The sequence below is a fragment of the Anopheles gambiae genome, chromosome 3 (genome assembly GCF_943734735.2).
Source record: "Anopheles gambiae chromosome 3, idAnoGambNW_F1_1, whole genome shotgun sequence".
In the NCBI taxonomy this organism is placed as follows: domain Eukaryota; kingdom Metazoa; phylum Arthropoda; class Insecta; order Diptera; family Culicidae; genus Anopheles; species Anopheles gambiae.
In genome coordinates, this window is record NC_064602.1 from 71513809 (window position 1) to 71537131 (window position 23323).

General features: G+C 41.0%; 1 protein-coding gene across 2 annotated transcripts in view; it reads right to left on the reverse strand.

Annotated features, from left to right (window-relative positions):
* Positions 1-17371: 17371 nt before the first annotated feature.
* The window catches only part of LOC1271011 (uncharacterized), a 28016-nt gene continuing 22064 nt past the window's right edge, over positions 17372-23323 (reverse strand). Inside the window, exons 1-3 of one of the 2 annotated variants that reach the window (XM_309753.5) lie at positions 20278-20531; positions 18679-18875; positions 17372-18613 (exon numbers count right to left, since the gene is read on the reverse strand). In XM_309753.5, the coding sequence (XP_309753.5) occupies positions 17429-18613; positions 18679-18875; positions 20278-20344 (1449 nt within the window). In that variant the 5' untranslated portion in view covers positions 20345-20531 and the 3' untranslated portion in view covers positions 17372-17428. Of the gene's footprint in view, positions 18614-18678; positions 18876-20277; positions 20532-23323 lie in introns of those variants that run through there. The other variant, XM_061655907.1, reaches the window with a different exon arrangement.

The following is a 23323-nucleotide window of genomic DNA, read 5'->3' on the forward strand; positions in this document are numbered from 1 at the left end:
CAATTTATTGCCGATTATCCAATCATGTCTTGATCTCGTGCATGTCCGTCCGTCGCGTTGTGGCGTTGATCCCCCTCTCTTCACCCCCTGGCGCGAAAGGGCTTTGAATGGTTTCACTCTCGTTTCTTTCTCTCTCTCTCTCTCTCTGGAGAGGAGGGGGAGTTGTTCGTGCTGGTCATGCTGTCGCATTTGTCTGGTTTTTTGCCTGTTTGTTTGTAAGTTTTGGGGTTTTGGTTTTTTTTGCAGGAACACTCTCCCGGAAGTGGGTTCATTGTGCTAACGAGGAAACGGTGCGCAAGAGTAAGAGTGAAGCATTTTTTTTTGTTGCATTTATAGAGAGGAACGTAACATGTTTTAGCACTACTAACTGATGGTTATGGTTGAAAATCTGAATATGAGAAATGATCAATTCCAGTTGTTTGTGTAACATTTAACCTCAAAGTCACCAATTCATAACGCCAAACGCATTCGATTTGGGTAGTTTAAGTTGTTCCCCTCACAAGCACCAAGTTTTAAATCGTTGTTATCAGGTTTTTGTCTTTTTAATACAAATTTATGCGTGTAATTAACAGAGTTTACAATGTTCCACATAGAATCTGCAACCATATGGTTCAACAGTTGTCAATTTATAACAAATAATCCATAATGTAATAGTTTAAGCTCCAATGCAGTTTTTTAAGCTGGTACACAAAGCTAAGTGAAAATTGATTGACATTCCTTCGGTATTTTCACGTAACATAAAACAACACTGCGGCTAGTGTCTATAACCGCACCTCTAATTTTCCTGTTTTTGCTATATCTTCGAAATATATGACATCGGTAAGTATGGGTCGTTTGTTTGTGGTTGTGAAAAAGGAATTTAGCGCATTTTAATTTTGTTTAATTATTTTACCATGGATTTCACCATTAACGTACATTTTGACCGTTTAGTTTCGATACCCGCAATTGAATAAATTGCAATAAAAGGTTGATGTTAATTCAAATCCATAAACTTTTCATTTGCATTCCTCTCAGGTTGTAAAGGGTGATGTATATTAAGATATCATAGGTAAAAGTTAATTCTATAGCAACAGAACGCCAGTATCCACAAGAGCACGGTAGCACATAGTAAACATAATTAAAAATGCACTAAATTTTCTTTTCACAACCACAAACAAATACCCCATACTGATCGAAATCATATATTTTGAAGATATAGCAAAAATACGAAAATTAGGGGTGCTGTAATAGAAACTAGCAGCAGTGTAGCATCGCGGGGGTTTATATTGAACCTTGATCGCTTAAAAAATTCCTTCGCTGGTCTAGAAACGGTTCAGGCTTAGCTAGTAAGAAATGTGAACTTATGGACCGTTCTCATGGTACAATTGTCGACTCAAATGGGTAATCAATAAGTCACTGATAGCCTGAAGCATTGATATCACTGAAAGAAAAAAAGTAATTTTAAAATATAGAATTTCAGGATTTTTTAATAACTCGATACATGTTCTAGGGCATAGAACCGATTGAAAAAACAGATTCGATTTTATATCAATTAAACGCAAGAAAATAAATGCTTAAAACATGGGGCACCGCTCAAGTACGAATGGTTGTACAGGCGTCCCCCGAGTTACGACCCCCTCGAGATACTACGATTCGCAGATACGACGATTTTGATTTTGACAGTTGAAAGATTGAGACGAAATTGATATATTTTTTTGAATTTCTGTGCAGATAACCGTTACAAACATATTTCCTCAGATTCCACAACACCCCGATCTTGAATATCTGGTCGTGTAAACGGCTTTTGGAGGAAAATTAATACATTATCGTACATTATTTTTAATAAAATATACGATTTCATAGATTCCGACTCTTCAATTTCGGTTATAAACTTTATATTCACAGATATTCGACATACAACTATTTCAACTTACGCCTTGCTTTAGGACATTTTTTCGGCCCCAAATACAGTCGTATCTCGGGGGACACCTGTATATTGTAATTTAAAATATTATCTTTTTTTCAACTATAAATTATATTTATAGCGAATTAAGCAAAATAATTATAATTTTCAATCTAAAAGAAATCTGTTGGAGACAAATATGAACGCACCATGTCGAAAATGGTGGCTTAGAGGCATACACAAGCGGAAAATTTAAAAAAAGTATTAAGAGCACTAAGTACCAAAAGTACCACTGAAAAAAATAAATAAGATCACTTGTAGGGACTGTAAGGATAAAAAATGAATACAAAATCTGGACAAAAAAAAATTAATCAACAATAAAAACATCCATGAAAATAATAAAACACAATAAAGATAACCGTTGTTGTACTCAAAGCTAAAGAGTAACGACTGTTCGCTAAATAGAAAGAAGTTATCTTTTCACTAAACTATTATTTTTTTTTAAGTGAACAAACCCCAACCAATTAGCCAGTTTATGTTCCCTGAAATATGACCCGTGCTGTCTGTCCTGTACAGAAGTCATCCGTTGTGACTCTTTATGGGTCATGAAATACGCCATTTAACTACCAACGAGCAGACTTCAAATTAACATTCATATTTATTTTGGCGCTTGAATTTGCATTTAAAATGAGCTAATAATTAACTGCATCCTGCCGACTGCAACATCCTGGGTGTTGCTGGACGGACGTGTTCCTTTTTGCCACCAAATAAACAAAAAGCCCAACTAGACCGTTCCTTCGTCGTCCTTGTACGATGCATACATACCGCCGCATACGGAAAAACTCCAAATCGCAAAAGATGAAATCATTATTTTTTATGTTCAAACAAGGAACCATCACACACACACACACACACTCGCACAGAGCCAGGGGACAAAAAGATGAGAGGAAAATTTACAATTGCTCGCGGGGGTTCGGCGAAGCGAACGAAATTGTCCAAAAACCAATCCAGAACCTCCAGAGCCAGATAAAGCCAACCGTTGCCACAGCAGCCAGAGGTCGAAGGATTTTATCAGCATAATAAGAAGGATGTTTGGTACCACCACCGAAAAAGGAATCGAGCGAAGGAAAATACACATACAGGCCAGAGCAAATGGAATATCCTCATTTGTTGGCGCGGGTGTGACTGGTGGTGGATGGTGATGGAATCTTTTTTCTTTCTTTTCCTGCTTTTTATGCGCTCCTTTATGTTGCGAGAACAGAGACCTCAATATCTTGCACATGTTGAAATTCCCACGCATCGGCACCGGTACAGATGCTGCCGAAGGGCGATGAGCCAGGGTCTCTTCGTCTTTGTCGTTCGCAACAGTGCGGTAGGGGAGGGTAAAGCGAGAACGGGACCAGCGAGGCAGAAGGCGAGAGGTCGGGTTCCGTTCCGTTCCGTTGTCAGGGCGAACATGTGGCAGGTTCACTGGTGACGGGAAGATTTTCCCGTGACCCGATCCAATTGCTCATCGAGGGTTCGGCCGCCGGTTTCGAAGGGTTTTTTGGCACAATGTACAGCTGCATACTGCAGACAAGAATCGGAATGATGAGTGCGTTTGGGAAAGGAGATTATGGTGGAGAAAACGGCACGCAATGCCGGAACGCGGCAGTGTCGACGGTTGCCGGGGTTAACTGCGTTGCCCATTGTTCTCTTCCGCTTTCCGCTGCCCGGTAGCATTGTCCTTGACATGGAAAACGTATGAATTGAGCGTGAGGAGAGCCAACAAAGCACACAAAAATCAATAACTATGGTTGAAATGGCTATTTTATGCATCGCCTCATAATCGATTAGCTGTCACTCAATTTTTAGCACAATTGCGATGCATATTGAAGGAATGTTTGTCTCGTAAAATAGTCTTTTGGTGAGTTCTTTCTTCCCATAAGACTTCGAATGGAAAATGGTAGTTTAAAAAAACTGTTTTAATTTAAAAGACTATGAAAAACCAATATTTATGTTTATCAAACTCCCGCTAGTTGTATTTTTTATAGCTTTGTTATAAAGCATAATTATAATAATAATATAATTATAATATAATAATATATTATTATTATAATTATAATAATAATAATATTCATAATAACAACACTTATAATAATAATAATAATAATAATAATAATAATAATAATAATAATAATAATAATAATAATAATAATAATAATAATAATAATAATAATAATAATAATAATAATAATAATAATAATAATAATACTAATAATAATAATAATAATAATAATAATAATAATAATAATAATAATAATAATAATAATAATAATAATAATAATAATAATAATAATAATAATAATAATAATAATAATAATAATAATAATAATAATAATAATAATAATGATAATAATAGTTATTATTATTATAATAATATTTATAATGATAGTAGTAATAACAATAATAATAATAAAAATAATAATAATAATAATAATAATAATTGTAATAGCATTAATAATGATAGTAATAATAAAAATATTTTTTAAGATTATAACGTTTATAATAATAATAATAAGAATAATAATAATAATAATAATAATAATAATTAATATTATTATGCTAATAACAGTTATAATCATGAAAAATGATGATAGTATGAATAATAATAATTACAATTTAACATAAATCATGATATTTCCAATAATACAATAATAATAGGACGAAGAGGACGAAGAAGACAGAAAAGAACAAAAAACATTAATAAAACAAGTAAGACAATGTGACTTGTACCAGAAAATACAAAATAATTATATAAAGGAATTGACAACAGAGATGAAATCATACAAAAAAAAAATCAAAACATAAAGCAACAAAAATCAACTGACAAACGGAAGGAAAGCGCCATGGAGAAAATGATACAATGTGTTACAAAAAAAAGGTAAGTGGCTGTCAAAAGTCAGTGAGTGCAGCAGGAGCATAACGCGCGATGATAAGTTTATTTATTCTTACGCACCATTTGCACCGTTTGCATAGTAAATCCCGACCGAACGATAAGGTTAATTCCCGTTCCCACGCACCGCGCGATGCAGTGACAAATGCAGATGTTTATTTGATCTTTCCCTCCGGCGGAAGACTTTTTCTTCTCTCCCCCTTTAGACTCGCCCCTCGTAAGTGAGTAGTGAGGAAACGTACCATCATCATAATTGACAGTCGGTGACGCCGCAGAAAAAAAGGGGTGAAACTCACAGACAACACAGGGCGATAAACTAATCAACTCCTAATTAGATAGCATACGTTTCATTTCATCTTACACACCGGTGTAACACTACCCCCATCTCGAAGGGAACCAACCAGTACTCTGGCACTTGGGGCAGCTTGCGATGCGCTTGCCGTACAAAGTGATTGACACGCTGAAGCAGAGCTATTCCCATTGCGCGTTGGTGCATGCGCAACCCGTCGTACGGATGATTAGTTGAGGCGTTTCGTCTAAATTTGTGCTACGCGAGGAAACGTTTTGTTTAGAAATCGAAACCCGGTGGGTTCTGTTTTCTCCGCCTTCGCAGCAACGTTGTCCGGAACATGCGCACAACACGCCGTAAAAAGGTGAGCTAATCAAAGGATTTCGATAGTAAAAAAGTAGACAACGAACCTTGTTTTTTTTGGATTTTAGTAAGGAATGTTATTTACTTTCTGCAATTGTTAATCATATATCTATAACATTCACTTTTACATTATCAAAATCGTAAAAAAAAATTGAGATTGGGTCTTAGAGGTTACAGGATTGATTATTATTGTCATATTTTCTGTACCTTCGTAGCAAAACATTGTTAGGACATGCGCATAACAGTGTCTTGTATCAAAAAGGACTTCGATACCAAACATGAAACAAGCCTTTTTTGAGTTTTGTTTGGATATTTTGGATATTTCTATTATATTTATGTTTTATTTGGATATTAAAAATCTACTATATATCAAAATTTTCCAAGGTTTTATATAGTTTTTAATTGGATTTTCGACTTTATTCCTAATATGAATTTAAACATTTGTACGAAAAGTCATCCCTTTTCTGCGAAACCCATGATGCTTATCGGTTTGATTATTAATCTTCCTAGTCAATGAACATTTTGGACATGTTTCGAAGCACAATCGACTTGACCGTCCTGCTTTGGGTATACGATTCGGTAACAGATTGCCCACTATTATTGTCTAATAAAAGAACTAGGACCGACAATGGTTTTTGAGTCCAAATAAGGAGAAGAATTACAATTAAAACTTTCATTGTTTTTGAACATAATTCTTGTGTCAGCTTCTTTGAGCTTGAATAATATTTCAAATTGGTCATGGCTGGTTTGATAATATTAAAAAGAAAAATTCTAAATAACTAGTGACTGATCCGTTTGACCTTGAACACTACTTTGTTCCAAATGTATTAACATACTACAACAATAACAGAGATATATCCATCAAATGCATGCAAAACTTCTGCCAACTTATATTCAAATTATATGACTCGTACCCAAAGCATCCCAAATTCCCCGTAATTTCACCAATTGCATATGTTACCCGTTCCCGTCGATCCCGACCGGATGATACCAACACCCCAAAAGCAAGCGACCAAAACCAAAAAAAAACCCAAAATAACAACAAAAAGGTCCGAGCAAAATATTTGCATCCCACATATGGTCCAAATATGTTTCACTATGTCAGCAGCCGATCGTGCGGCGTTTCGGGTGTAGCGCATCCCTCCCGCCCCGTACCGCCTTAAACCGGCCTCAATGTATGCCGCACCGAATTTTAACACATTCTTCTCGGTCCAAAACTTTGCAAAAAACTGTTTTTTCCCTTCCTGATGCTTCATCAAAACGCACCGAAAAGTAAAGGAGTCACCTACAAAAAAAAAAAAAACGAGCCAACCTATCCATCTTTATGACATGAGCGCTGAGACGACATCGGGACCGGAAAAAGGGTCCATCAAAAGCATCATGCAAAAGACGTAAAAAATGTTGAACCTTAAAATTTGAAACAAAACCCAAAGTGCCAAAAGAAGACTCTCGTTTTCGCTCTCGCTTGCGAAATATCAGCATCAGCAGCGACGACGACGACGGGGGCCATCATCATTGGGAAGGGGACCATACCCAAACAAAAAAAAAGAAGGAGGGATCCGCCGAGAGTAATCATACTTCATTCAAACAAAAACTGACGCCAGGAAATTGCAAATTACACATGCATGCACACACACCGAGCAGCTCCGCATGTTGTCTCGTCGTCGCCCGTTGTTGGTGTCGATTTGGGCTGCGTTTTTTTGTTTTTCTCCAAGGGCTTTTGGCTTTAAGGGTTTTTGTTTTCGTTCTTCTATCCGCCGTTTGAGCTCTTGGGGTTTTGGGATTTTGGGTTTTGCGAAGCAAATTCTGAGCTCGCAACTGCACGTGTGTGTTTTTTTTCGGAGGTTCTTCTCCGTTTCTGGTTCCGCTTTATCTCCCTGCATCATCACCATAAATCTTGGTGCCAACATAGAAAGCCTCTTTACGGTGCCACGGCCAGAAATCCGTATGGTACTCACACACACACAAACAGTGCGGCGTCTCAACCCAAAACCTCCGACACCCCGATAATGTACCGTATGGTTTTCCTTCTTCAAGCACAGGCCAAAGCCCCTATACCATCACCTCCACTGGGGTTTTATGTGTTATGTTGTTTTGTTTTAAAATTTTAATATTATTATGGTGGTTCTTCCTTCTTCTGCTCGGGGTTTTTGGTTTATGATCGCCGCTAGCAGGGCTAAAGTAATCTCCAGAACAGGAAGATCTGCCCAACCGAAGTGGCAGAACGACCTCGTTGGTTCCGACGGTTGTTCCTTATCCGTAGAAGGTCGTAGAGATCGGAGCGGTAGATTTCGCCGTACCTGGTGGTAGTGGTGCCGTTTCCATTGCAACTGCGTCCCGGAGAAGAGGAAAAGAAGAAGAAAAAAAAAAACGCTCCGTCCTCTGCTGTCCATAATTTATAACGAATTTTTGGAAACACACTTCGAAACGAAGCAAAAACCATAGCACGAGTGGCCCGTGCCCCGAACAAAAACCACAAGGCCAGGCCTGAGTGTGTATCCCAAACAAAAAAAATTGGACGAGGTCAAGGGTTATACCTGGGGTAAGGGCCAAAGGTCTCAACGGGATGGGCAAAAGTAGAAAAAGGGGGCATTTGCGTGTAAACCCTTACGAACCGGAAGTGTCGGCTTGATTATTGGTAGGCGAAAAAGGTTGGGTCCTTCTTCCAGAAGGAGTATGTAAAATAAAATCATAGTAAAAAGAAAAGACTTCATTCAAGAGTACGATGTAGAATATGAGAATTCAATATGAAGAATTAATCAAATGATTCCGTGATCAATATTCAATTTCTATACATTGCATGAAAGTCAGACGAAACCATAAAATTATCATTTGATATCACAACAATTGTAAATCGACAGACATGTTAAGACACTTTTAAGACAAAGTTAAAACTACACTCGCAAAAATGTCAAGATATCTGCTTTGCGTATTGTAGGGTTGTTTTTTTGGAATTTTAAGATATCATCTGAAGCCTTTTTTAAAATTGACATATAAGGGGCAAAATGAGCATACGGGGCAAAATAGGTACCCTTAATTTAAGCATTATTTCACAACAAGGATGAGCTCCAAGGCTCCACATGTGTTCATTGGAGTGTTCTATGAACACCTTGTAAGTATTATAGCCCGTAGTTAAAAAATAACAAAGAAAATACTAAAATAGATTTAGTCGCATTGTTAATAATTATTAACGGTCGATTAGCTGGCACCGTGTTAATTCCTGTAATTCCCAAAAGAGGGCGACACAGGAAAGGATTAGTGTGGTCAGCTTCTACCACTGATCGGGCCGAACAATCCCGAAGGATCCCGATCGAGGCTAAGCGAAGAATAACTCTTTGAACGAAGTCCACGACAAGTGACGGATTTTTAGCGTCATAAATTAATAAAACCAACTACTTAAAAAAACACTTGCAATAGTTTGAGTTTGCAGCAGCTTTTGGCGAAAGAAAGAGTCCTATTACCAAAGTTGCAACAAGCATATTGATGTTGTTTTTACCACTTTGAAAATAAGCTAAGCAATATCACAGGGATGCGTGGAAGCTTTGCATTGAGTAATTTTAAAGATATGATATTTTTATATAATTTTTATAAAATACTTCAATAAAACAAAAAAATAAAAATGCTTCACATGGGGCAAAATGGGCAGTCATGCTTGGGTCAAAATGGGCAGATGCTTTTGACATATGGCACTTGGTTAGGCTATGATGTAGTATTTATCCACACAATAATGCTTACAGGCACAGCTTCAAAAAATGTAAAAAATGTTTTAATTTTAATGAAACATTTTTCGAAAAAAAATTTGAAAGGCTTTCCTGAACAGCAAAACATTTCACAAAACGTGCGCAAAAGCTGTGACCATTACCCAAGCGCTGCTGTTGTTGTGGCCCATATTGCCCAAGTACTATGACATTTCACGTTTTGTTTACATACTTCCATTTTGCCTCAGGACTATGCCCATTTTGCATTTTACAGTTGTTTCATATGTTTACGTTATTTTCAGGCTATGTTGCAATTGTGATTCCTATGGAGGCTTATAATAATGAAAAAGATTTTTTGTGTTTTGTGGCAATTTCATATAATTATTCAATAAACTGCTTAACATGCCCATTTTGCTCCGCATTTCCCAAATTCAGCTAAAACTATTGCAAATGATTTCCTTATTGCCATATATTCTCATTCAAAACCCACCAACAATCAATAACAACCCTCAATATTTACGTCTACATTTCAAGCTACAACACACTACAATCACGGAGAAAAAAATCCTTCATCCTTCCTTCACTCAAAACTGATGGTGCCGATTATCATGATTGCTCATAAAGAGGCTGTTTGTAAACATGCTTTTTTGTGCTTCTTCTCCATCTCCAGCATCGCACAGATGAAGGAGCTGCCACCAGCTCCGGTGGAATTTATGTACCTCCCGGACGGAGTGCCGTCGTAACATTGCGTTATGATGTTATTTCCCATCCCGCTTTTCCCAGGAACTGTCGGAAAAGCCCCCTTTTTTCCTCGGCACGCAAACCTCGACGAACACGTGGTCGATGATGGTCTCCTGCAAAGCCGATTTTCCCGTGCCCTGAGAACCCTTCAGCGCGACAAGTCGCAGCAAAGAACGCAACGTTGAAAAAAAAGGCACGATGGTATTTATTTTTAGTGCTCCGGCTCTTCTCGAGAAGGAAACAAAACCTCCCTGCGCACATAACGATCATTCTTTTGGCTGCTGTTGGCGGGTCCCAAAAATGTTTCCTCCACCATACGCACACCATGCGTAAAAGCATACGGAGGCATCCCAATATGTTGCTGCTGCTGCGGCTGTAAACCTTTCCCTCCTCTACCCAGTTAAAAGGCTCACTAATTTATTGCGAGTGTAATTATTGGCCGGATGTTGGCACTTGCGTGCGTGCGTGGCTCTTATGTCAAGGTTAGCAGCGTGTGTGTGTGTGTCTGGTGTGGCCTTTTTTTTCTCATTCGATGTTCACCACTTTTCGGGCTACTTGCAATGGCAGCGACAACACAACGGCCAAAATTAAGCAGGAGTCATGAAAAATGAACACTTGTGAGAGTTATTTGTTCTTTTTTAGAGGCAGTATGAAAGGAAGGAAACCATTTGACAGGCAGCCCGCTGTTTGGCATTTGGGTAGGCGAAATTGGTGAAATATTCGTGTGCCCCTCCTGTTGGCGGGATGGGAAACAAATTATGAGGTTTTGTGATACGGAGGACGAGGATAACAAGAAGCGTATGTAATCCGGTACAAATTGTTGCTAATGAATTGCAATGTGCTTAATGATTCATTAGATTCCAATGTTTTGAGTTGATGAAACAAAATTGAAGAATGTTATTGGGGAAAAGGCCAGGCAAAAAAAGTGTTAAAATCGTTATTATTATTTTAGTTCAGAAATGAAAGATTTTGAGTAGGATCCTATACAAATTAAGTTAAAATTCCTATGCTATGTCCTACGCCAATTCCTACGCTATTCATACGCTGCACATGCACTGCCGGATATGGTTTGTTGACCAGCAGAATCAGTCACTAGAACCAAAATGGGACTGTATCGGTGCCAGACTCAAACCACACATTACAGTTCCAGAAACAGGATACAATCGGGACCTATTTCAGGACTGATATCATGAGTTCATGATCGATTCCAGGACCGATATGGGTTGGTGATCAGTTTCTGAACTGAAATAGGTTCAGTATCTTTTTCTGCACAGGACAACCTATTGCCTACGCCTACACGCGTGGTCAGTATCAGGTCCAGGACCGGCTCGACTTCATAATCAGCTCCTGGACCACTATTGGTATTGGTATGGGTTTGGTTTTGGTTTTTTTGTCTCTATATGGGTCGTCATCAGTTCCTCATTTTAATTGGGTTTCGGAGCAAAGAATTTCGGAGGACACCTGATAGCAAAGGGGATCCTTGAAATTTCGTTGCGTCACCCTGTAACCGGATCAAATCAACTAACTAAATCAAATAAAAGTATGAATTCAACAAAGTAAGAATTGAAAAAAAAAACAAAAGGAAAAGTGTAAACAACAGCAACAAAAAAAAGAAAGGTAGAAAGGAAGATAAAAGTAAATAAGTAAAAAGAGAAGTTATTGTAAGAATTAAATAAGGAAGTAAAAGATTAAGAAGGTAGGCAAATAAGCAAGTAACTGAATGAAAATAAGTAAATAGATGAGAAAGAAGTGAATAAAGATAAGAAATTAAGAATGTAAAAACATCACTAAACAATTAAACATGCAAGTAAGAAAATATGTAAGTAAATAGGTAGGGAAGTCAGTGCGAAAAATAAGAAATTAAGAAAGAAAATAACTAACGATGAGGTGAACGAAGTTGGTAAGTAAATAGAAAAAAACATTTTAAAATATAAGAAAGTAAGCAAATTAGTAGCTGAATAAGTGAATAGTAAAAAAGAGCCAATGAATAACTAACGAGGAAGGTAAACAAACTAATAACTTTTCAAAAACAAACTGCGCTATACTTCCTACCAAATCGTAAATCGTTCCTAATTGCCAACATAATCAAACACTGTTTCCAGCTCCCTGGCGGCCATAACACCATCTTAAAACTCGCAATAGCTGAAAGCATCCACAGCAATGATCGTCGTTAAGGCACACGATCGTAATCGCCATCTGAGAGCGCTCATAAACAGCTTCCAGGACACACAGCTCCCGCTAGTGTGCACTACCACCACCCTCTAGGACTGTTTTCACAACATTCAACCCATCGACTTTCGCTCCCAGGCGCGTTGTGGGTGAATCATCATCATCATCAGCAGCACCAGCAGCACGGAAACGTACCACGCACGGGGATCCGGGATGGGTCGTAAATGTGTTCATTTAGCCGAGAGCGCAATGGCGCAATTGCAATCCAAAGTGACATTTCGCTGCATCCTAAACAAAGCCCCCCCACGAGCCCGCAGAAACTAATGCCGATTTTCCAACCAACCCAACGGTGATGCATGTAGTGGGAAATGGTAGGCGAATGCAGTTCCAGTAGTGGGTGGCAGTAAAGTAAAGGGGGGACACGGTGGTTCGTCAAACTGATCACATCAGGCGCCTGAGGGCGCAGTTGATCGCCGCGCGAAGTTAATAAACTCATTCAACGGGGGGTGGCGTTCGCAATTGAAACTGTTTTTTCCACTCCGCCCCGTGGCTTGCTCCCTCCGTGTTTGCTAAATTAGTCAGGTCGTGCAATTTGCACAATGAAAATGATGAATACCGCCAGCTGATGGCAGAGGGCGCGCGAGTGCGGTGTTGCTACTAAATGGCTGGGAGTAGAAGAAAGTGAGCACGGCAAAGCATCAAATTGATTTGCAGCGACCAAGAGAAGTAGCACACAAGAAAAAAATAGGTACTTTGTGTTGAAATGTATCCTCTTTGCTTTGCCGCATGCGTTGGTGCTTCATAAACAAAGGCATTTTATTTGCCAAAGTGTTATAAATAATACCAGTAACTCACACAGTAAACGCACACTTCCCGATACCCGAACTGTTTACGAACTGTTGCGGCGTGCATATCACGTTGCACATGCATTGCCTTATTCTTAGGTTGGTTGTTCACCGCCAGATGGTTCACTTCCTCAATGCACTTAATCGTGCATCTTAAATCTTGTGCGATTCGTTCCGTCTGATGCGCGACGATGCAACCAGTTAGTGCAACAGTGTCGTACAAAGTTCTGACTTTTTTCGATCAATCGAGTTCATTCATGCCCAGTTTTTGTGCCCTTTTCCTCTGGCCCTTGCCTTCTCTCTCTCTGTCTCTTTTGCAAATAAACGCAACGTGCAACGTTGTAGTTGTTTTCATACAAAGAACACGATTGCTGACCTGTTCTTCGTCGTGAGAGCATTTTTTGCATTTTTAAGCAGCCCAAAAAAATACATCGAACCAAACAAAATCGATACCACACACGCACGAACCCAACAAAAAAAAACGAAGCTCACACAGCATTTGTGCTGACTATGCATCCAAGCGCAGCGTGTTCGGTTGGTAATCAGATACGTTCTTCTGACCAGGCCCTTTGCTTCTGCGCGTATTTTCGTGTATGTGTGGAAGGAAGTTGCCCGCGCAGGAGTCCAAAATTTATAGTCAGCTTTGTGACTATACGCACACTCTCTGGACGGTTCTAACATTTCATTGTGTTAACACAATTAAAGTGCATGATATGGTGGCTGGCAGTGGCTGGCTGGTGATGTTGGTTATGATTTGCACGTCTGGTGTGTGCCGCAAAAGGGAAGCAAACAAAACATGCCACCAGACTGGCCCAGACGCAATCTTTCAGGCTTTTCGTGCTGCTGCTGCTGCTGCTGTGGGTCGTCTTACTTCGCGTTTTTCGGTAGACATCGCTTCCCGTCTGGCTTGTGCGCTGCCAATTCCCCGAAAGTTCGTGTCGATCGTTATCCGCATACAAATGATATAATTTTTACTGGAAGTGTTGTTCTTGTTTTGTGTTTATGTATTTTGGTTTTTGTTTTGAAGAAACATCAACATCAATTCTCTTACGTTCTTTGTGGACCTTTCTGTGTTGAATCTTATGCAATGGAGAGCTTGGTTAAGAAAATTGAGATGACCTAGCCAAAACTAGTGATATCTTTTTATACAAACGAATGGTAACATAGAAGAGTTTGACCGAGAAATGGGTGGTTTTGATTGTTTTTACTTTAGTTCAACTTTAGTTTAGCAATCCATCTTCCTTTATGAAACATAAATTATTTTTTAACTGATTTTACACACATATATTTCACGTTATTATTTACAATGAATTCAGGCTACAGCCAGTCCTGCGGTACAGTTGACAAGTGTACGACATGACAACATCGTCTTAAATCGTTCCGTATCGTCCGGAGTCGTTCGGAGTCGTTCGGGTCGTCCCGAGTCGTCCCGAGCAGTTCGGAGTCGTCCCGAGTCGTTCGGAGTCGTTCGGAGTCGTCCGGAGTCGTTTGGAGTCGTTTGGAGTTGTCTGAAGTTTTTCAGAGTCGTTTGGAATCTTTTAAATCGTCGGGAGTCGTCCGGAGTCGTCTGGCGTCTTTCAGAGTCGTCCAAAGTTATCCCAAGCCAACTGGAGCCATCTGGAATCGTCCAAAGTCGTCTGGAACCTATTCGTTAGAAATCATCCGGATTTTTTCCGAATATTTTTGTTCGAGGTCATCCAGAGTCGTCCCGAGTAGTTCGAAGTCGTCCCGAGTCGTTCGGAGTCGTTCAAAGTTGTCTGAAATTTTTCAGAGTCGTTCAAAATTATCCCGAGCCAGCCATCTCGAGTCGTCCGGCGTCGTCCGAAATCATACGGAGTTCTCCGGAGTCGTTCCTATTCGTTCGAAGTCATCCAGAGCTATCCGGAATCTATTCGTTCGAAGTCATCCAGAGTCGTCCGGAGTCGTCTGGAGTATTTCAGAAACGTGCAGAGTTATCCAGAGTAGTACATAGACATTCAGAGTCACCTGGAGTCGAGAGAAATGTCCGGAGTAGTATAGAGTCGTCCGGAATCGTCTCGAGGAGTTCAGAGTCGTCGGAAGTCGCTCAGAATGAGTTGGAGTAGTCTCGAGTCTTAAGCAGTCATCCAAATATATCCAGAAATGTCCAGAGTTGTACGAAGTCGCCTGAATTCATCCAGATAATTCTAAATTCTACCGGACTGGAATTATGAAGTAACATTCGAATTGAAGTAGATCCACAACTCCACTCCGGATTACTGACATCTATGAAAATGCTTATTCTGTATTGCATTAATAAACATGGAGCTGATGAATCCTCACTGATAACATTTAAAGATCTATTGAATATGCTCAATAGCGTTGGGGATTCCTATTTTGGTACGACCATAAAGCTCAGTTCACGTGATTTTAGATTCATGCAACATCTTCTATCGAATATTCTATTGTATAAGTGACAACCATATTGAAGGTCATTATTTTTATCACATATATTACATTTATTATTTATTAATATTTATTAGCCATTCCACGCATGCTCTACACGCAATGACAAGCATTCATCGAGTGTAATTAATCATGAAAAGAAATAAAAATGCCTCAATGACACCAACCAAACGACACAGAAAACAGCTCACAAACAATCATTTGTCCCTTGTTGAAAAGTTCTTAGTTTCGTTTTTTCGGCAAGTTCCTAAACCCGACAACAAACGGAAGCGCCTCATTGAATGGTGTGTTGTTTTGATGTGCGCATCGAATGCATCCAAAACACAACCCGAAACATTGTCATGGTGTACAACATGCGTACATACCGGAATAGTCACACTAACCAGCCAGACAACCTGCTTCTCATTCATCGAACAATCGGTCAATTGAAATTTATGACCGTCCGGGCACAAGCGTATCGGCAAGCGTGAAACCGCTTCATTTATGGTCGATTTGGAATCTATTGATTAACTTGTTTTGTTTTTTTTGCTTGCTTGCTCGCTTGTTTGTTTGGTTATGAGAATGCGTTCATTTGAATGTCCGGTATGAGACCTAGAAACGGGTGTGTGTTTTTTTTCTCTTTGTCCTCACAGAATGCGCTTGCTGTCTATTAATTTTTAATCAAACGAGTGTTCCCCCCGTGCGCGCACGTGTATTAATGACCATTCATCTTGTCTGGGGTTGTTATAAAGTCGCTTTGCAGCCGGCTGTTTGTAAACAAGGGATGATACAGAAAAAAAGTGAACGACTGATGAAATTGGAGCACAAAAACGTGCAGGTTATCTATAATGGAAGTGTGCTGAGAACAACTGGTCTGTTGCTTTGCCCTGCAATCGTGCAGTTAGTGATTGGAGCTCCGAAGAAGCCGAATAATCGACGCGATGAGGTCAAGGATCGAATCAGACGATGAAGATGTCTTACGAAACATTAGTCGTCTAAATGCAGCACTCACTAATAACCCACATTGGATCGTTTGTTTACCTCGCCACTTTGCAACCATGCGTCTAACTTTGTAATCTGTTGCACTGCGGCTCCACTGGGAGACGTTCAATCAATACAGGAAAGCTTTACCATGTGTCCACCCTGTTGGTGCGGTAAATGGTGCCCGCCAGTGCTCAAACACCATCCGATACACGCCGGGGCGCCGGTGTCATAATTCTAAATTGACAACCTGCGACTGCATGCAACCTCGGTGCGACATATTTGCACCGAGCGAACTTTGCGGCAATCTAGGTTGTACAAATATATCGCGACGGTGCGGTCGGTAATAGGGCCAGCCACCACCGACACACAACTGCACACTCAGAGCATCGCGCAACTTGATTGATCGTGATTAGTGAAGGAGGAAATAGAAACGCAACCACGTCCATGTCCACCTTATGCATTTTGCCTCGGAGCAGGACAGTGCGTACTAAATACAGGGTGCTGAAGGGCCAGGAGAACACACGGGTCTGTGTAGCTGTGCGTGTGTACATAGCTAATGGCGAACATAACGCTAACGAAAGCGAAAAGGGTGCTGATAACGCAGAAACTGGTACTGTCAGCGAAAGTTGTTACATTACGTCGTAAGAGGTTGATAAGATCGGTTGACAATCTTGCGGTGGAGCGGGTGGACTCGAGCGAGATGCGAGCTTCGATTGATTTCGCTGGACATTGGGGCCTGTTGGGCTTGATAATGGTGTTTTTGGAGAGGTTCTGAACAATTTATGGTATTTGTCATGATCTAGAAATGAAGTGTTGAGTTGATTAATTCGTCTTAAAAGGAGCTCAAATCGATGGATCAAAGAAGTATTACTTAGTGGCATTAATTCACGAGCCTTGTTGAAGGTCTTCAATCAGGAATGTTTTAAGACCACTCGCAAGAATTTCACAACTTTCAAGATACAGGGTTCATCAGGTCATATGGCGATGTGAAACCCTGTAAAAATGAATGAGCTTGTTAACAATGGTATAAAAATATAAAAAGCTATATGGAATAAAAATAAATTACAAAATAGTTCAATAATTTATTGTACAACACCAGTCCCAGTCTCCAGTCCCGTTTTAGTCGTAAAGCACCTCCACTGAGTTCTTGCTACCACCAAACACGATACCCTCGCGCTTGTAAAACTCAATACGCGCCTGTCGTATCGACATCTTGGAGGTTTCCGGCAGCTTCCGGTAAAGCACATATCCAATGCCCAGCATTGGTAGCCCGGCCACTAGCAGCGTCACTCCGTACCGATCGTACACAGCAAAGTTCCACCAGTACACGACGCCAAACACGATCAGATGCAGTATCTGCTCCAGCACCTGAACTACAGCGATCGATAGCGCCTTCTTCTTCGTGTTGAACGCTTCCGAGCAGAGCACGTCCGGGATGAAGGTAAGACCGAGGGAGGCACCCACTTCACAGGCCACAAACAGTGCCATCCCGATGTCGGGCGTAATGGAGTCCGTCGCCAGGTAGACGATACCCATCGCGACCAGGACCAGCCCGGTGGAGCAGATCGATACGAGCTGGAGGGCGCGGCGCCCGAGTACATCGACCGCGAACATGGCGCCCATACCGACCACCATCCTTATCGACATCAGGATGACAATCGACAGCCGTATATCGGTGGTGGTGGTTGCGCTGCTATCCAACACCTCATCGATGACGTTCGCTTTGACCGTGTTGACGGCGTAGTTGAACGACAGCACGGACGCAACCTTGCCGAGCGCCACCAGTGCCAGTGGGCGAAGATTCCCGTCCATAAAGATGGACCGCGATGTAGTCGCATCCTCCGACAGCATGGTTTTAAATTCGGTCATTTCGTTACGAATTTCCCACGACTCGGTCGACTCGTTGCGCAGTTTCAGCATACTGCGTAGTGCCTCCGCATCTTGATTGCGCTGGAGCAGAAAGACGGGCGACTCGTAGCATAGCATCAGGTTCATGAAGAAAGCTAGCAGCATGTAGGTGAGCCCAATGATGCCCAGAAACTGGTGTGCGGTAAGGCTTTCCAGGTCGACCGGGTTTATGATGCCACCGATCAGCGCACCGGAGATGACGCAAAAGTTTACCGCCGCCATAATGACACCACGCAGCTCCTTGATCACTATCTCGCCGCCGTGCACTAGCACTAGTAGGTAGGCAAGACCGTGAGCCACTCCCATCAGGCTGCGGGCAAATGCGACGGCAATGAGGCTGTGCGGCACTGCGATGCTTACCGTGCAGCCCACGATCACGAAGGACATCGTTACAAACTGAACGGGAGGGAATTGAAGTCAGATCAGGATAGAGTCAGTGTACGGAGTTAGTTCTCGCTTACGTTGATCTGTTTTTTGGCGTAACGCTCGATCAAAATCCATCCTGCGAGTGATCCTACGATGGCCGCAATATGGAAGAGCATCAATGTTACAAGAACTGCCGTGTCTGAGCGACTGTAGGCCCACTCTTCATTTCGATATCCTGGATCGTACAGGGTTGCGGCATGGTACATGCCCGTCGCAAGAAGTGTAAACACTCCTAAAGATAAGGAGAAAGTGAAGGAGTGATTCAGTGAAGTGAGGAGAATGTGTCGTTTCTAAGTGGATTCAGTGAAAGAAGTGTGGGTCAATGATAATTTAAGTGATCATGTTGGATGATGTTTAAGCAGCTAGTAAGATCATGAAATATATTGTACTCCAATTATTAGTCGACATTGCAATAGTAAATGCTTTCTCGTTTCACGTGAATCGTTTCAAAAAGTCTGTTATCTGCTAAGATCAATCAATTCATGTCAGATCTGATACTGCAACACAAGGAAAGACCCTAAAAAGGCTATATCCTTTCAATTACCATACTTAATGGCAAATCCGCTTTTGTTTGAAGCATGCATTAAAATGGCAAACATTAATCAATTAAGAAATAAAGCGGCGTTTAAGTTAGACAATTCTCTTTAAATGTTTCGATCCATCCATCCTGACAAAGTCACGCAGAGATGTACGCACAGTGTAAGGGCGAACTGTTTCACGATTTAGTCGTAGCAATTGTATTACTTCTTAGTAGGGGAAGAAACACACTAAAAAAACAATCTTAGTTTGATGTGTGTTGAATCCTACACTAGGCTGTGAGTCAGTAGTCTTCATGGAATGATAATGAGTTTAATTTAAAAAAAAATGGCTCCTTATTGGGTGCAGAAAGTGAGTGCTATGCAAAGCCAAAAGTGTGAGTGAGAGCTAGTGAGTGCAGAGCTTGACTAATTTTAATTCCATAAGAGCGAGTCACTAGTCATGCTGAAAATGAGTGAGTTGAATCGTAAAGAGTGATAATGTTATTTAAAAATGAGTGATTTGAATCCTACAAGAGCACTACTTAATGAGCTTATGTAGTTAATTATTTTTTATGGGTCTCAAAATAGTGAGTGAAAGATTCAATTCCTTTTAATCACTCTCCTACTCTGATTCAACTCATTAAAAAGAGCGTTTATTCCCATCTCTATTGCGTAGTGTGTAGATCTATTAGATGATTCATTAGACTTTCAGGCACAATATGCAGATAATGCGCATTATGTTGCGCCAATTACGGCATTTGTCTTCCCACAACAGTATCGGCCAATCGTTCACTTCGGCTGCCTCGATGAATGAAAGCCTCTTTAGTGAAGCGTTGAGAGAAACAAAAAATGCAATCTTATCATTGCTCACTGTAGTGCGCCCAAGTGCGCCAAGTTGGACAGCTTCCTGGGTCATAAAACACACATTAGCACGGTCGTTTGGTGTTGAGACGTTTCCGCCCTCTTTGCAACACACACACATACACTCAATTGCACACCCATTGCATCTAGCTGTATGCACCAATCACCACCCCGTTAGGGGTGGTGCGTTTATCTGTGAGCTCGACGATAAGCAAACGTTAATAAGCCCAAGCACGTTATCTTGATGCCACGCACCTGTCGCAATTGCGTTGCTTTGTGGTTTGTTCTTCTGATTCAATTCTACCCACTCCGTGCAGCCCATCGTAGAAGGAATATGTGGCTATAATTGCCTATGAAAACTATTGTTAGTAAACACTATATGGACACCGGTTTTGCTGCTTTCGCCAGAAACAACTTCCCGTTCTTTTCCGAGGTTCGATATGTGCCACACACCACCACAAGATTAGTTGCGTCCCGGGAAGGCTACAAAGCGATACTAACCCTGGACGGGTTGCTGTCATTGTTTTGCTTCACTCTTCGCCCATACTACTGCTGATTGCAAAACACAAGCGTTATCATGCTCATGACGAATCATTTAACTGACCAGAACAGATATGATAAGTCTCTCTCTCTCCCGGCGGGGTAGGGAACAATTTGATCACCGTTTTTTTACTTCTGTTTTTATTTTAGGAACAGCAGACATACAGATGTAGGTGAAGCGCTGCTTGGAAGGACGTTCATTTCCGGCCCCGGCACATGATTTATCTGTTTTGGCTTGTTGATGTGTGCTGAGATGAGGGAAGTGGGTTTGTTTGGAGTGATAGGTTTGGATCACGTAGGCCACCATCACTGCAAAAAAGAGCTGAAATCAGATGTCCACAGCCCGATAACTGCAATGGTAAATATTGATCGAACGAATTATACAACCATTTGCTTGTGGTAAGTGTTGCTCGTTTGATATTCTCGTTGGATAATAAAACATTTTGAAATAGATATTCCACTTTTCCACAAATCTTTTTGTACTGATCCTTCTTTTCGTACAAACCTTTATCACCTCTACTGAAACACCTAAACAACCCCATGTTCTTCGACTAAGCACTTCAGCTTTTTGTTCCAATGTGTGCAGTTCGTTCGTTTACCCCGTTCAATGGTTGTAGTACTTGATGAATTGTACAAACAGAAGCAACATTTACACACAGACAAAGTACGTACATCACAGCTCCCCGAAGCCCGGTGCAATCCCCAGACGTCCGCGGGGCCAGGGGATAAGTACACAGTAAAACCGCTTTCAATGTGCCGTTGTCTTCCCGTCGTCGTGTCACTTGAGCTTGGCGTTTGAGAGGTCCCCTGTCGGACAGGTTGGAATCGTAGGGTCGTGTGTCTTGCGATTTACGTGTGAGTAATGGAGCATTTATTTGTTTTGGGGCAATTTTTCTAATACACTCCTAAGGATTAGACACTTTGTAAGCTAGCGTGGTCAGGTTAATTAAAGATTCTGAACTTCTGATTTATTAAAAACAATTGTTAATTTTACAATTTTCGGATAACTTGAAACACTCTAAACGCAAATTACTTCTTTCGCAATCTCTAAATTGCGTGATCGAAAAAGCTTGTCCCGGGTGTATCCCACGGTAATGCAACATTGCATTCTTTCTCGGCAGTCACCAGCGCACCGGGGCAAAACATACCGGAGACACCCGACCGCTCCGCCAGACCAGAGCTTCATTCATCAAACGATAAATTCTTACCCCAGAGCCTGAACCGCGCTGTCACATGAATTTGCACGCTACGGCTGCCTCGCCGTTGCCCATTTAAATTCCAAAGCGCGCAGTGTACGGATCCGATCAACATCTGGCTAAGCTGCAGAATCCATTCCGGTTCCGGAATCTTACACCTCGGTCCACAGCATCCCTCCCCTTCCATTCCGCTCATTGTCTGCATTTGCACCAAGTTGGTGGCACGCCAGCAACAGCAACTACCCCCAAACAATAAAAAAATGGTTGTTGTGCGAAACGGAACACATTACGCCACCGCGTGCGACTTTTGCTTGCCTGGACCCGCGAACCGATAGCCTTTCAGCCCGGTGTGGCTGCTGTCATCGGTAAAGTAACTCACTGCAGGCGACTGCGGGGCTTCCGGGGGGGAGGGGAAACGAGACGAGAACCCACGAAATAAACTGGCAAATAAGCGGTTTGGCAATCGGATTATCATAAATCTGTCAAATTTTAATTTATTTGCTTACATGACCGTGCTTGTCGAACCGGGGGCGCCGACACATCGACCTGTACACTTCTGCACTACGGTGGACACTCCGCCTGTATGTGTGTGTGTGTGCGTGTCTTTCGAGTGACGCTTGGAGGTGGGCCAATGAAGGGTTAAGCTTTCGCGCAGTGGCAGCACAGCCAGTACACGTTTATTATTTCCTTTGCTGGGGCCATTTTTTTGCATTTGCACAAGTTCAGTTACCTTCAGTGTGTGTTCTCACGTGAACTGCAGAGAAGTGGGAGGGGAGGTTGGATGTTGAAAGAAAAACTGCACCACCACCCACCTGGGCGTCGTACCCGGGGAGGACGAAGAGTTATGAATTTTAATTGCACAAAGAGTGGAATAAAATAATATCGTTTAATATTCTGCAATCGAGCGGGCCGATTGTTGATTGATGGAACACCGCGCGCATGATTAATCGGCAAATGGTTAAGCTGGTGACTATGGTTCGTTCGTTTGCGGTTCTTGATCAATAAAAAAAATATCAGCCTTGATGAGCAATAAAAATGAATAATAATGTTTAAACGATGACTCCCAGGCTAATGTGGAGAAATTAGTCGTGTTTTACCACGTAAGGAAATATCGTATTGCTATTCATTGCAAATTATTGTTATGTTCTATAACATTGATTGAATTGCTTACACATCAAAATATCTACAATTAACTAAAAAGATTCAAAAACTTGTCTTGGAGCAATTTTTACGTCTTTACGGCATTTAATTATGACTATTGATAGCAGCACGTTTTGTGCAATCGGTATAGCACAAGCCTGTCGACGTAGCCGTACAATGATCGAGTCCCTGCAAAACTTGAAGGTGATATTAAATTAAATAGGGAATCAAATTTATCAAATGGTGAAAGGAGGTATTCAGCAATTCGCATTGCAAAATTTGTTTCTGAACATAACGTTCTTTCAATCCTCTTTCTCAGTCTAACAAATATTGATGCATATTTAATAACATTTTTTTATTATGTAGGGTTATTTGCCAATTGTTGCACACTTCAGGAAACAGCCAACGTATTTCTTAGTTTTGAA